The 13,550-nt window shown below is 42.1% G+C and overlaps 1 protein-coding gene across 50 annotated transcripts in view; it reads right to left on the bottom strand.

Annotated features, from left to right (window-relative positions):
* Positions 1-5,762: 5,762 nt before the first annotated feature.
* MAP4K4 (mitogen-activated protein kinase kinase kinase kinase 4) overlaps positions 5,763-13,550 on the bottom strand; it is a 206,324-nt gene continuing 198,536 nt past the window's right edge. For 33 of the 50 annotated variants that reach the window (XM_037806477.1, XM_037806476.1, XM_037806488.1 and 30 more), the window contains 6 exons: positions 13,318-13,452; positions 12,330-12,430; positions 10,575-10,724; positions 9,938-10,097; positions 9,013-9,152; positions 5,763-7,417 (listed from right to left, as the gene is read on the bottom strand). In XM_037806477.1, coding sequence (XP_037662405.1) covers positions 7,334-7,417; positions 9,013-9,152; positions 9,938-10,097; positions 10,575-10,724; positions 12,330-12,430; positions 13,318-13,452 — 770 coding nt within the window. In that variant the 3' untranslated portion in view covers positions 5,763-7,333. Of the gene's footprint in view, positions 7,418-9,012; positions 9,153-9,937; positions 10,098-10,550; positions 10,725-12,329; positions 12,431-13,317; positions 13,453-13,550 lie in introns of all 50 variants that reach the window. The other 17 variants (XM_037806473.1, XM_037806475.1, XM_037806474.1 and 14 more) reach the window with 1 other exon arrangement.

The following is a 13,550-nucleotide window of genomic DNA, read 5'->3' as shown; positions in this document are numbered from 1 at the left end:
TTAAGATACAAATTATCTCAAGAGGTTTATGTTTTATTATTTTTGTCACTCTTTCTTTCAACCAGTGTTTACTGGAGCTGGTCTGAGCCCTTTCCAGCTGGGTCTCTCTCCCATGAAGAGTCTACATTTGGTCTCTGTCCCACTCTAAGAGTGTATCCAAGTGTGACCCAACCCAATGGGGGAGTGGCATCTTCCCTCACTTCAGGCACAAATTGTCCACTCAGTCCAAAGTCACACCAACCTTTTTGGCAGCCACATCACTATTTCAGTTTAAAAGAAAAATTCTAGGTATTTTCACATGCACTGCTCCCAAAGGCTGTTTGACATTGACGCCAGGCACTGTGTTTAACTGGACCCCTTAGCACAGCTTCCCTTCATGTCCCCACAGGAGCACCCAACTCAGACGGGGCTCAGCACGTTGTGGTTGCTCAATTTGTTAGACTGACCCAAACACCACCAAGTTCCAAGAAGTTCACTAGCGTCCACACTTACTCAATGATGTTCCAGGTTGGGGCCCGGGGAGGGGGAAGCAGTTAGGCGGCTTTCCAGGAGTAGCACTGAGGAAACGTCCTCAATGCCAGTAAGATACCTAGGAGGTGTCGACAGGACAAGGGCCTTTGGAGATGTGTCACTTGCATGTAGTTGTCCAAGATGAGAAAAAGTTGTCTGTGGGGGTTTGAAGCTGAATGTACCTCAGAAAAGCATGTTCTTAAAGTTAATCCATTCCAGTGTGGACCCATTGTAGGTGGGACATTTAGATTAGGCAACTTCAGTTAAAGAGTGGCCCACCTCAAGCAGGACGTCTTAATCCTATTGCTGGAGTCCTTTATAAGACAATGAAATTCAGACAAAGAGAGAGTCATGGAAGCAAAAAGCTGAAAGCAACGGACCCAGAAGTGAAGGGAGAGCCCAGCAGCTGCTGCCATGTGCCGTCATGTGGCAGAGGAGCCCAGGATTACCAGCAGGTCTTCAGGAAGCAAGCATTGCCACAATGATGCCTCAAATGGACATTTTCACGGCCTCAAAACTGTGACGCTAATAAGCTAACACATTTCCATTATTTAAGCAAAAATGATTTCACAGTATCTGCCTTAAGGAGCCTAGGAAACTTGGTGTCCCTGCTGGGCAAGACTTGTTTCTATGTCCTTTCCTGGGGACCAGATGCTGTTAGAGAGGACAAGCAGGCGCCCCGATCTGGGCTGAGAACCCCCACTAGTCGCATCCTTTCCTTGGGTTGGGGGCTTGCTCTCCATGGACAGGCAAGACCTAAGGGGCAGACTGCACTTCCAGAATGGTCCCACATTCCCAAATCTGACTCCCTGCAACTGCTGACATGCAGCATCAAGATCACTGGGGAGTCGTTACTGGGTTTCTAGGAGCTCAAACTGAAAACGCATCCGAGTACAAATCCGAGGCTGCTCTGGTTTGGAGGCCTTTTCCCCGGAGGAGGGAAAGGTTAACCCAACAGCTTAGAATGAGGCTGGGGATCAAGGCAGCTGAAAGGTAGGTGGCCCTAAACCTGAAGGAAGGGATGAAGAATCAAGGACCACGGAAGTAGTAAGTGTCCAAGGAGTACAATGCATACAACTTACTCTCATGTTTAGTGGATGGATGGATGGAATGATACTAAAACTATGGCCAAATGTTAAAAACTGGTAAATCTGGGTATATGGGTAGGGGGGTATAATGGAGGTCTGGCTTTTGTTTTATATTATTTTTGCAACTGTCCTATAAATTTGGAATTATTTCGTAATATAAAAAAAAAAAAAACCACAGGAATATCAATAAAAAGAAACAATGTACTGATACATGCAATACTTGGATGAACCTTGAAGACATTAGGCCGAGTGGAGACATCAGACAAAAAGGACAATACAGTTTATTGACTCTGTTTCTACGAAATGTCCAGAAAAACCAAATTTAGAGAAAGTGGATTAGGGATTGCCTAGGGCGAGGGGCTGTGGGATTTGGGAGACTGGAGGCCAGGCCTGAGGAGTGCAGCCCATCTTCCTAGGGTAATGAAAATGACCCAAAACTGTGGTGACACACAACTGCGATATATAAAAGCCAGTGAACTGCACCCTTCAAATGGATGAGTTGTATGGGATGTGAAGGGTATCTTAATGCAACTGCTAAGACTCAAGGAGTTACGTCACATAAATTGTGGGAAGGTTGTTTAACATTGGTTATAAGGGCTGTAGTTTTGAGTAAATTCCAAAGAAATTTGAGGAAGCAGCAGCATTGCCTTCTCAAGCCCATCCACAACCCTCCACACAACTTCACACATGGTGATGACGCCAGAATTCTACCACTTGGATCAAAGCAGAAGTTCGCATCATTTTGTGCTGACACATCTAATTCAAATTTCCTACGACCGAGCCCACTGGGCGAAAGGGTCCAGTGTGGGGAAGCATCCCTCCCCTCCTGGGGCCTGGCTGGACCGTCACGCCGCCTGACAAGTCCACACTGCACAGGAGGCCTGGCTTTCTCCTGATCAACACCAGGATCTTAATTTCATGCTGTTGCTCCATCTGGGAACCTGCTGTGAGAGCAACCTGTTGGTTTCTGAGGTGCTGTTACTAAACATTTGTTAAATCTGAGAAACCACCTCGGCTTTTTCACGGGCCCTGTATCCAGGTGGAAAATAATGAACAAAAAAGATCATGTCAAGTCACCAGGGAATGGGGACAGGATAAAACAGGTTGATAGTAACAGAGAAGTTAGGCAAGGCAGAGGCAGAGGCAGATAAAGGGCTTTTCAGGAAAATCCTGAAACATGGATAAGATAATCTTGAGATGGCGCCGTGGGGGGGTGGGGGAGTGGCGTGAGGAACTGTAACGTCTGGGCGCACACCCACTTCGCTTTATAAAGCGTACCACCCCCATCTTCTGGAGTGCGGCACGGCTGCTGCTGTTCTCTATTTTGAGGGTGGCAGATGGTGGCAAGGGCAGTCCTTTTGCTGTGCGCTTTAACATGAGGCCCAGGCACAGAGCTGGTGTTGGCTACAGGCCCGATTTTTATCCCAGGTGCTTCCTTGAATTGAAATCCCCACCAGTGGAGAGGAAAATTGGGACAGAAGAGTGAATGGCAGTCTCAAGAAAAAGAATTCTACCAGATTTTTAAATTGTTAATCATCCTCTGCTGAACACGTGTGAAGTGGGAAAAGACAAATACTCATCTGGTGGCTTATTTCATTTTCACCTTAGAGGAATAACATTTTTCTATTAGGAAGCACAAAGGAGTTAAGTTTATTAACACACTTCAATCGATGACAACGTAGCATGGGCTCCGGAGCAGGCAGACACGGTGTCCTCCCCCAGCCGTGGAAGCTTTAGGCAAAGGTGCTGAACCCGCGGGTTCCCAGATCTGTCCAACGGGGTCTTACCTACCAGACCTGTCAGGGGATCAAGGCGGGACAACCCAAAGACCCACCTGTAATGTCCTAAACCGGAAGGAGAGCCAATTATGACGGCTAAGCTAGTACTTCTGAGCCAACTTGAGAAAGGGCTATGGCAATTGTCCCATTAGATGTGGACATCACACTATTTTATTTTTTAATACATTCAGCCTTGCAAAAATACCACCTTATTTCTCCTGGGATCTGCCTTCTCCACCTTGGCTTCAGGGACATGGCAACAGACAGCTCATCAACCATTTCATTTCTGAGATCTTTGGACAAACATTTGCAACTTGCAGACCCCGTGCCTGGGGATCTGTTAGGTGAGAGGACGGGACCCAGCAGCCACCCACTCTGCCAGGGGTAGCAGGGGGAAGAGGTGCGCCTCGACCGAGGGGCTCCTTGCAGGATGGAGACATGCTGAAGGATCAGAACATGTGAAACTCATGCCGCATAAAATAGGTGTCATTTTCATTTTTATTTAAGGGGAAGGGGGGGGTGCAACAGTAATTTTCATAATACACAGAAGACAAGTTAGCACTGCAAAGATAAAAAGGCTGAGTATGTACTTGCCACCAGCCTGCTTTGCAGCTCTAGAATTAGTAAATTTAATGCAGTTTGTCATTTGTATTATTATTTAGCAAACTTGTAATTGGCAGAATTAGGGATTACGAATCCCTAAAAGTGTACTACGACTAGGATGAAAACCTAAATAACCCATAAAAAATCACTTAAAAATAAACCATAAATATGTGATGCACATTAGTGTAACAAAACCATTTTTGTAAACATTTTCTCCAACATAACATGTGCTTGAGAAAAATGTAAAAACACTGCACTCAATACAGAAAGGGTTACTCTGATTTAAAGACAGAAATGTTTCTACTAAAGCTCTGACTAAACCTAGAGACATATTTGTGTTTTTTGTTCTGTTTTCAAGAGCACTGTTGTAAGAGTTCAATGTTCCACATATAATGATGTTGACATAATACTGTTTTCTTTTGTAATTCTGCCCTCTTGGCACTTCTGTGGAAAAGTCACTACCCTGTAGAAGGGGGGAAAATGGCATCCCTTCTCTAAAAGAATGGAATTCAATAGCTCACAATCTTTCACCAAGAACCTAACTGGGCATCTGCAGCAAGCTATGGAAAAAAAAAAATCTGGCTTATAAGACAGTGAGTTCAAGAAGGAATAAGGACCACGAGAGCCACGTAGAGCCTGCACCAGGGACCCATCACCACAGGACAAAGGGCTGTCTGACTTCCATAAAGCAAGCCCAGCAACAGATTCAATCAAGTTCAGCTCAAACACAAGAATGTGACAAGTGAGTGTGGTGCTGTGCAAAGAACAAGTAAATTCTTACTTAAGGTCAAATCCCATTACCATGTTCTCTCAAGCAAGGTAACAACATTTGCATTATTTTCCTACCACTTAACTTGGACAGTTGACCTGAAGTCTGTGGAAAATATAAGACAATGATGCCACTCCATCCATCCCATTCCTCACTGGTAACAGGGTTTTAGTCTGTCTCCGGGACCGCAGCCCACCTCTCACTTCTCTCCGAAGCCATGGGAAGGCATGGATGGAGAAGCCAGGCCGTTCGTCCTCTTCTTGGCGTGCACAGCATGTGTTTTCCCCACGGACCATTTCATCTCAGCAAAAGCCAAAACACATTTATAGGAACCCATAAGCAGGGATCTGCCTTCGAGTGGAGGCCTGTGATGATGGAATCCAGCCTCTCTCAAGTCCCTTCCAAAGGTGGGATTAACTCTTCAACCTTCTCTATGTTAATTACAAGTCAGTTGAAAAGAATCAGCCATCAGCATACTCCAAAATCATACACATGGAAATAAACCATTTCCAGCTCTTTGTCCCTCCAAACAGTGAGTAAAGCTTCTCAACTTGTCTTTATGAGTGTGTAGCAACCAACTGCTGATACTGTATTTGTGAGCGTAGATTTTTTACTGGATTTTTGTAGCTCAGATGAGAACCTTTGGCAAAACCGTTGGGCTGGGAGGAAGGGAACAATGGCAGTCAGAAGGGACGCCAAAGGGAGGAGACAGCCAGGCAAGGCCTTGGCAAACGGGCAAATGACTGTTACGTTTTATTTTGAAGGGGTGGAGGGGGAATAAAGGAAAATCCTGTTTTCATGCCATAAGAAAAAACTAATGACAGAGGAAGAGTAAACCTATGAAACACCAAGCTTGTCTGATGAACGTCAGCTTAAAGCAGCTGCCACGTAGTGTTCCCACTCAAAACACAGTAAGAGGCAAAGTAAATTGGCAGAATCACGACACTGCAGTTACTTTACCAAGATATCAATATACTCAAAGGAAGTGAGTAATGACCATGAAGCCATTAAACAAATTATTACCCAAGACATTTATTACAAATGTCATGAACATATTCAAAAAGTAAAACTGGTTTAAAAAACAGAGAGAGAACAAGAGAGCAAGTCAGAGAAAGAGAAAAGCCAGGGCTTGGGTATTACGCCTAAAACACAGGAAGATGCCATTTTATGAATAAGCCGTATTAATTACAGTCTTAAAATAGTTTTAGTGCATTGCATTTTTAGAAAAGGGAATTACCACCCCCCCCCACCCTGAAAAGGCTCCTACAACACTGAACAGTTTGTATGACTATTCTAATGTGAACACTGTCTGCTAATAAACCCCAAATTGAGAACAACGAGACCCCATGTGTTGTAGGCTGTAGCTGCCCATCAACCAGTAAGGGCGAATCTGGTAAAAATGAAGCCTTCTGCTTTCTAAGTTTAGAAAGCAAACTGCATCACAAAGCCAAAGGCTATTTCCCCATCTTCACGGCCAATTTTTCTTGTTCCTACTGAGGCTTGTAACAAAATAACAGTCAAACTTCAATCTGATAGTTTTGGTATTAAGTTAATGTTTCCTCCAAAAACATATAATAAACCACCTCTTAATGCATTAAAAACAATGAGGTAGGCAAAAAAAAAAAAAAAAAAAATGTGGTTTAAAAATTTTTTTCTTCTTCTGCAAGTACAGACTGGGGTAAAACTGCTGTTTGCACTTCTAGGTTTAAACAAAAATTAAACCTTTAACTGAGGCAGTGCTAATACTGTGACACAACAAAGTTCTGGCCATTATACAAAATGCACACATTTTCTTTTTTCTTTTCTTTTCTTTTCTTTTTTTTTTTAGAACCATCTGCACATGATTTAGGAAAACCTGGTACACAGAAAAATGACTGAGATCTTAGCCAGGTCAAAAATAAAAATAAAAATTTAAATTAAAAAAAAAAAAGCAAAGAAAAGAAACAAAATGGGAGCCCTTACCCCACCCCACCCCCCAAGCCCCAACCACAAAAAAAGTTATCCTAGTAACTGTGTCTTTCACATTTTATAAATATTAACTTCTTAAACCTGCACCTTCCTCTTTGTCCACATATTGTCACATTACAAAAAAAGAAATGTCAATTAAATACATTGTTAATGTTACTATATTAAATCTGCTCTCTGCTTCAGCAAGCTGCTGCTTCTACCACTACTTCTCACCTCCTTGTGCCACTTCCCATAAAACCAACAGCACGTCCAAGGTCTCCGCCTTCGGACGCCGTAAGACAGTCACTCAGAGACAAGGAATCCTGGAGCTGAAGGAAAGGTGTCTGCTCGCTAGCCTGGTGCTCAGCCCCACATGCAGATAGCACCTGATGGTAGGATGGGAAAGCACCAGCTGCACTGCAGCCTCGGTTTACTTTTGAGTAAGGAAGAGAAGAGAATGGGGTGATGAACTGGTAGAGAGGAGGAGGAGGGAGAGGAGAGAAAGAACCCAGTGTGCACTGTCTGCACACACAGCTGTCCTGGGCTCGCGGTGCAGGTATGAGCTCCAGTTCACGGAATTCCAAGTTCTCAGGATCCTGAAGACTCTGGAGGCCGGCAACCCTCTGCTTGCACTGCTTCTACCAGCTCAGGAGAGAAGTCCTGCCTAAGGTCATGAAGTAAACCTGACTGCTGCCACCAGACCGGACAGAGGCAAAAAATACCTGCAAAAGCAAGAGAGAAAGTCAAGGGAGGCCTTATCAAAGTAAGACCACACATGTGCACGGCAGCAAAGCCTCCCACGGTCCCCCAGGCAGAAAAACTGGGGATGATGTGAATTTGTGATTTGTAAGGAGTGAACATTTGCAGTCAATTTTTATTACAACTAAGGAGGCTTCTTAACCATAGAACTCCCTGTATGTTGCCATAAAAACAAAAAATAGACGTTTCTGAAATTGGGTTTGTTCTGTTGACATCCACTATTAACACTTTCTAAAAGGTAAATGTGTTTGAAAATATAAATGAGCAATGGGGAAGACTCTTTGGCAACCTAATTTTCTCTCTCTTTTGTAAAAATTAAGCTAAAATTTATCAGCCACTTTATTTGACTCTATCATCAAAACAACAGAATTTACTTTCATAACATCATGAATGATAAAAATATTTAAAAGCCCGAGGTTCAAAGAACATAGTTATGGCCACATTAAATGCACGTTGGAAAATGTAAGACAAAAAGCTGACAAGTCCTGGATGGATTTTCAAAGGTAACAGATTTGGGAGAGACTGTAGGATAAAAAACACAGTAGACCCATGAACAAGTGAGATGTCAAACAGCAGGAGAAAGGGTTGGCAGTGATGGCACTTTTGTGTTTGACGTGTGGCTGGGCCAGTGGCAGATCTGCCAAGAAGTGAAGTGTAGCTCTTTTTTGCCGCATCAAATTTTATGTTTAATCTGAAAAGCTAGCCTGCAGGTTGGCTGCTAGGATGTTTAATATATTTCAATCTGAGGCAAGAGGTGGAAGTATTTTTAAGAGGCAAGTCTCTACGGTCGTCATGCGCTCCCTCCGGGCGTCAGACATGCCTCTCCTCAGCTGGACAGCGGAGAACGCGGCACTGGGTGGAGATCGGTGCCACACCTGACGTCCCTCCCAAAGCAGGCTGCAGTGAGTAATAACCTCGGCCCATTTCAGGGCTGGTTTGGGGAGGGACTCCCAGAGAGTAAGTAGCCCTGGAAGACAGGGATGTGGTCAGTTTTGATATATAAAGACTTTAATTGGGGCTTTGGTGCGCTCAGGTCTCAGCTGCAGAAGGTGCTAGTACTTTTGAATAAAATGACTTACATTGTTGGGTATTTCTGACATGTAAACCATGAAACTATTGTGCTATTCAATATGTAGACTGCCAAGTGGTATCTTTCTGGTACACGTCAGTGGAGAGCAGCTTACTTACCTACATTCTCTGAGTGGATCCTTGCACTCACAAAGAAGAATCTCATCCATCTCACTTGACAGCTTACCCTTCCCTATCTCTAAACCAAACACAGCCTAAACAGGTCACCTAATAGGCTTAAAAAAAATCTAAGAAACCCAATATGTGATAATTTCCCTGGAGACAATTATGTCCCGCCCCTCACAACAAAAACAAAATAAAGTATACTCCAACTCCTACCAACACATCTAAACGTACTTCTAAAAAGTGTCGATGAATTTATTTCAGAATCTATCAAAACCCCAAGGAAAGGCTTCCCCAAACTCCACGAGAAAGAAAACACTGCTCAAAGGAGGTGGCAAGTAAAAAGAAGCTATGGAGACACTGTTACCTTGTCATTGCGTTCACATAAAAACTTTAGTCTCTGAGCCCTTTTGTGCATAAACACGCCATCCAAGTGGCCGGTCTCCACAGATCGGATCTCAATGGCCTTCTCGCCCCAGCCCATAGTCTGATTGGATCGAATATACGCTTTTGGGGAGGGAAAAAATATGTATACATTTGTTAAAGATGAAACAGCCATAAAAAGATGCGCTTTTGTCAGATGCATGCACATAAACCTAGCACCTCAGCATTTTTCTAGGGGGATGTCACTGCTCTTGCCTTTGTAACCTCCTGTCTATCCTGGGATGTGGTGATTTGAATCAATGGCCAAATCCATTTTTAATTTCCTGAGGCATTTCTGCTTATCTCGAGAAATCACCCACTGAGCTCATAGTTCAGTGTAACATATTTTTATCCAACTCGTCACAAGGGAAGGAAATGACTAGTAGACAGAGATGGTGACTTTAACTGCAAAATACTCAAAATAGTTTCAGGATTTAAACTTAAAAGCCATAAAAATTTCAAATAGCCTATTTCCTTTATTCCTGAATGCAAACGAGGTCAACCTAAGAGACTGTTTCTTGTCATGGCTCTGTAACTTCCAAGAGCAAACCACTTACCTTTCTGTCTCCCTTTCCACAAATCAGTCAACAACTGAAAAAAAAAAAAAACAAACCCTGCCCTATTCACTGTGGATATCCTAAGGATTAAGTGAAGGACTGTAATAATGGAGTTTTTTTAAAGTATAAAATACTTTTTGGATTTTGTTCTAAAACAGTCTACAACCTAACTTTCCACCATCTATTGCCAAACCACTCTTCTAAATAGCCAGAAGTTTGAACAACATGCAAAATTAGTATGATAAATACATGCAATTTTAGAGAGGGCTCCACTTTCAAAAAATCCTGCCTTTGCCCCTCAGCCATACATACCTACAGATGTGGGCATCTCTCCCCACTGTAGAACCACATCCTTGGTGATCCTTCCATACGTATTCACATAAACCCCCTCATCTTCATAGCACACCAGAAGCTCCATTCCATCTGTGTTGGGGAGGATGATGATTGCATGGGGTTTGATGCTGCACTGGATCTAGCGAGGAGGAGCAAAGTAAAAAGAAGCGAGTTTGTTACAACCCTGGAAGACTGTCCTAGTTGAATGCACCAGTACCCTGGTGATAAATACAGCAACTGGATACCATTTTGGAGAACCCATGTGATAAACATCCCAAAGTGTACTTTTTACAACTCGGGTTTTCTGAGGTCCCTGGAACATATTGGGATTGTGGGCCCCATTTGACAAGTTATGTTCCTAGAACCACCCCAAACCCAGGGACATTCTGGCCTACCAGCCACTGCCCCCAATCCATCCCATGTTAGTCCAAGCCAAGAGCTAAGAAGTTTTCAGAGGGCCTCGCAGAACACTGAGAGTGGGCTTTCACTTGTCTCACCCCCACACCGAGGGGAAGTGAGGAATCCCTGCTGGTGTTAGTTCACTAAGCAGAAGAAAGAAAAAGTCAAAACAAAATGAAGCCAGTCAACCAACCATAGAGTGTGGGTTCTTTCTTACGTGTGTTGGTAGATAAATGTCATAGACTGATCCTGAATCCACATCAACAGCATGGAAGCCAGCACAGGATCCATAGATCACTTTCAACCTCTGGCCTTCCTCAACAGTGAGATCCACCAGTAATGGCTTATGTACTAATTCTCCAAATGACTACAAGGAAGTAAGAGATCAGCAGTAAGATGACGTGAACTTATTTCCAAAAGAGCAAACTAGAGAAGCTAGATGCAAGGTATTCAGTTATTCAATTACTGAGCGACACTAGCAACCACACCACAAACAAAACTACTCGGTAAAGTAAGTTTTGTCAGGCTTTTGTCTGTTACTCAGCTTCTGGAAGATACTTCTCCCAGAAACCATGTTTTGAATCCCCCCTACCCAGACCAGGAATTCTGCCCTGTCATTTACTGTTCTGCTCTTTGTATCAATCAGAAAACTGTCTAAAATGAAATACGGAGGACTTTCTGTAGCATACCACCCAACTATTCAAATGCAGACAATCGAGACAGAGGAGTTCTGGAAGTCATAGGAAATGAATTTTATCAGCATTATCACTGTCATGATTTTGCGCTAGAGACATCTATTTTCATTTTTCGACTGAAATGACAGGTGCTGAAAGGCTGTCATGGACTGCTATGACAACCTGTGATGCACTGGAAATCCTGTTTTTACCTTAATATCAACAACCACAGCTCACAAGATTGGGATGATGATAAAACAGAGAATCAGATAACATTTATAAAAGCAATGAATGTGGTACCTGGTACATTAAAGATATTAAGACCAGAACTCAAAAGATAATTGTATTTTACAAGCAATTATTTTGAGTCCATAACAGATGGATTTAAAAAAAAAAAAAAAAAAGGCAACCCCACTGATTGCGCTTCACTAGATAATCACTAAATCTAATATACATACAAGTTTTCCAGATAACGAAGCATACGCTTTTAATAAAATACGAAAAAAAAAATCCAAAATAAGTAAATAGAATAATTTGGGGGAGGAGGTTAATTTCTTGCCCTGCACTAAGAGTCATAAGAGATATGCTTAAGGTTTTATGTCTAGTATTAGAAAGGATGCTATTAAGTTATTTAAAATATGTAATACAATAGTAATGCCATTTTTAATTTAAAATTTCATATATCTGTATTTAGTGCAAACTCTAGAATAAATTATAAACAGAGAAATATTAAAAATACCCAAAGATAATAATTACTGATATTTTTTCTACAAAGTTTTTTTCTTTAAACAAAATGGATCATACTAAATATGTATTTTTAGCTTGTTTTTTCCATCTAACGTAAAATTCACATTCCTTATGTCACTAAGAATTTCTGTTAACTCAGAATTCTAACTAGTACTCTATTGTACAGATATACGTCACAATGTCTAATATGTTGGACACAATGGACAAAATAAAAAACGTATCTAAATATTTAGAAATCCATGACTTTAGATGGAAGATCAAGATCTGCTTTTTAATAAAGATGGGGGCTGGTGGTATTTTTCTCCTTTCCTCTGTCATCATAAGGCACAATAATCAAAGTGCTCAACATTCAGCCCTCTCCTCGTGAAGCAGATAACGAAGCAAATTACATTTAAAGTAACAGAAAACAGGTCCTTAGAAATGACCTCTCTTATGATAATGTCATAAGTTGTATTAGCACACAGCTTTTACATTATCAATTTCATCTATTCTCCGGTTCTGGGTGGCAGCTTGTGTGGCTGTTGCTACTTTTAAATGTATGCTATCATTACCTTAAAGGCCATAAATTTGTGATATGGCTTGGGTGCCCATGCATAGACCTCCACAGAACTTTTCAAAGCAATTACCAGAAATTTTATTCTTTCATATTTTACTGGAAAAAAAAAGGAGAGAGAAAGAGGGAGAGAAGCACAGGTCAGTATCAACACGGAACTCTTTTAGGTGTCTTCTGCAAGCTTTATAAATATGCCATCTATTGATTCTCCAAGCATGGGAGATGGCTCAGTAAGTTGTTAACGCTCCTTGTAAAATGCTGTTAAAATAAATAACCGACATTACCATTAATACATCACTATCCAATAGAATTTTCTGCAATGAAGGAAATGTTCTCTTTCTGTACCAACGTGATAGCCACTAGGCCCCATTTGCTCTTGAATACTGAAATGTTAACTACTGCAACTGAGGAACTAAACTTTAATTTTGATTTAATTTTAATAAATTTAAACATAAAGTCAAATAGCCCCTGTGCTTGGTGGCTGTACCATATTACACAGCACAGGTCTAGATAACCTGGGAGAAAAAAAGGTCCCGAAAGCATCAAGGTAAGGACTGAGTGATACTCCACACTTCTATCTCCAGAAAGCGCCCGGGCATCGTTCTGCAGACGGGACACAGAGGCACTCAGTCAGCGCGGCCCAGGGCGCCCGCCTCTGGCTCCCCCTGGAGGACAACCTGCTCGTGCACATTTCATTTCATTACATTTAAATTTAGCCTTAGGGGTAAAAAGGGTCCCCCACAAGACGGACTGGCGGGGAGTGAGAATGCAGATGGCCAGAGTGGGAGGGACGAGCTGTAGGTTATGCTTTCAGGTGCACGGAAGGCTGTAAGACAAGGTCTGGAAGATGGCTCAGAAATCTAATATGAGAAACAAACCACAGATATCAGAAACAAGTTCACCAAAAGCTTCAAAGACGTGGATTTTCAATGGAGCACCAATTAAATCCCGGAAAACAAGACCCTTCTGAGCCTCCTCAAACTCACCAACTTTATAGTGCACACATCCTTCCAAATCCCCAACAGTCGTCCATCCCTGTTTCTTCTCAACTTCTGGATCGTTGTGAAGTATTTTATTTCTTAACCAGGACAAATAGTAGACCCGTAACTTATCTTTTTTGCCTAGCAAAATAAATACAAATAATTTAAATTCATATTCAAAAGTAGGTACCATCACTCATAACAACAGTAACTAAAAAAACTTCAACAACAAAAAAATA

The sequence above is a fragment of the Choloepus didactylus genome, chromosome 17, assembly GCF_015220235.1.
Source record: "Choloepus didactylus isolate mChoDid1 chromosome 17, mChoDid1.pri, whole genome shotgun sequence".
Lineage (NCBI taxonomy): Eukaryota > Metazoa > Chordata > Mammalia > Pilosa > Megalonychidae > Choloepus > Choloepus didactylus.
Note: the sequence above shows the minus strand (reverse complement) of the source record. Positions and strands in the feature narration are given on the sequence as shown.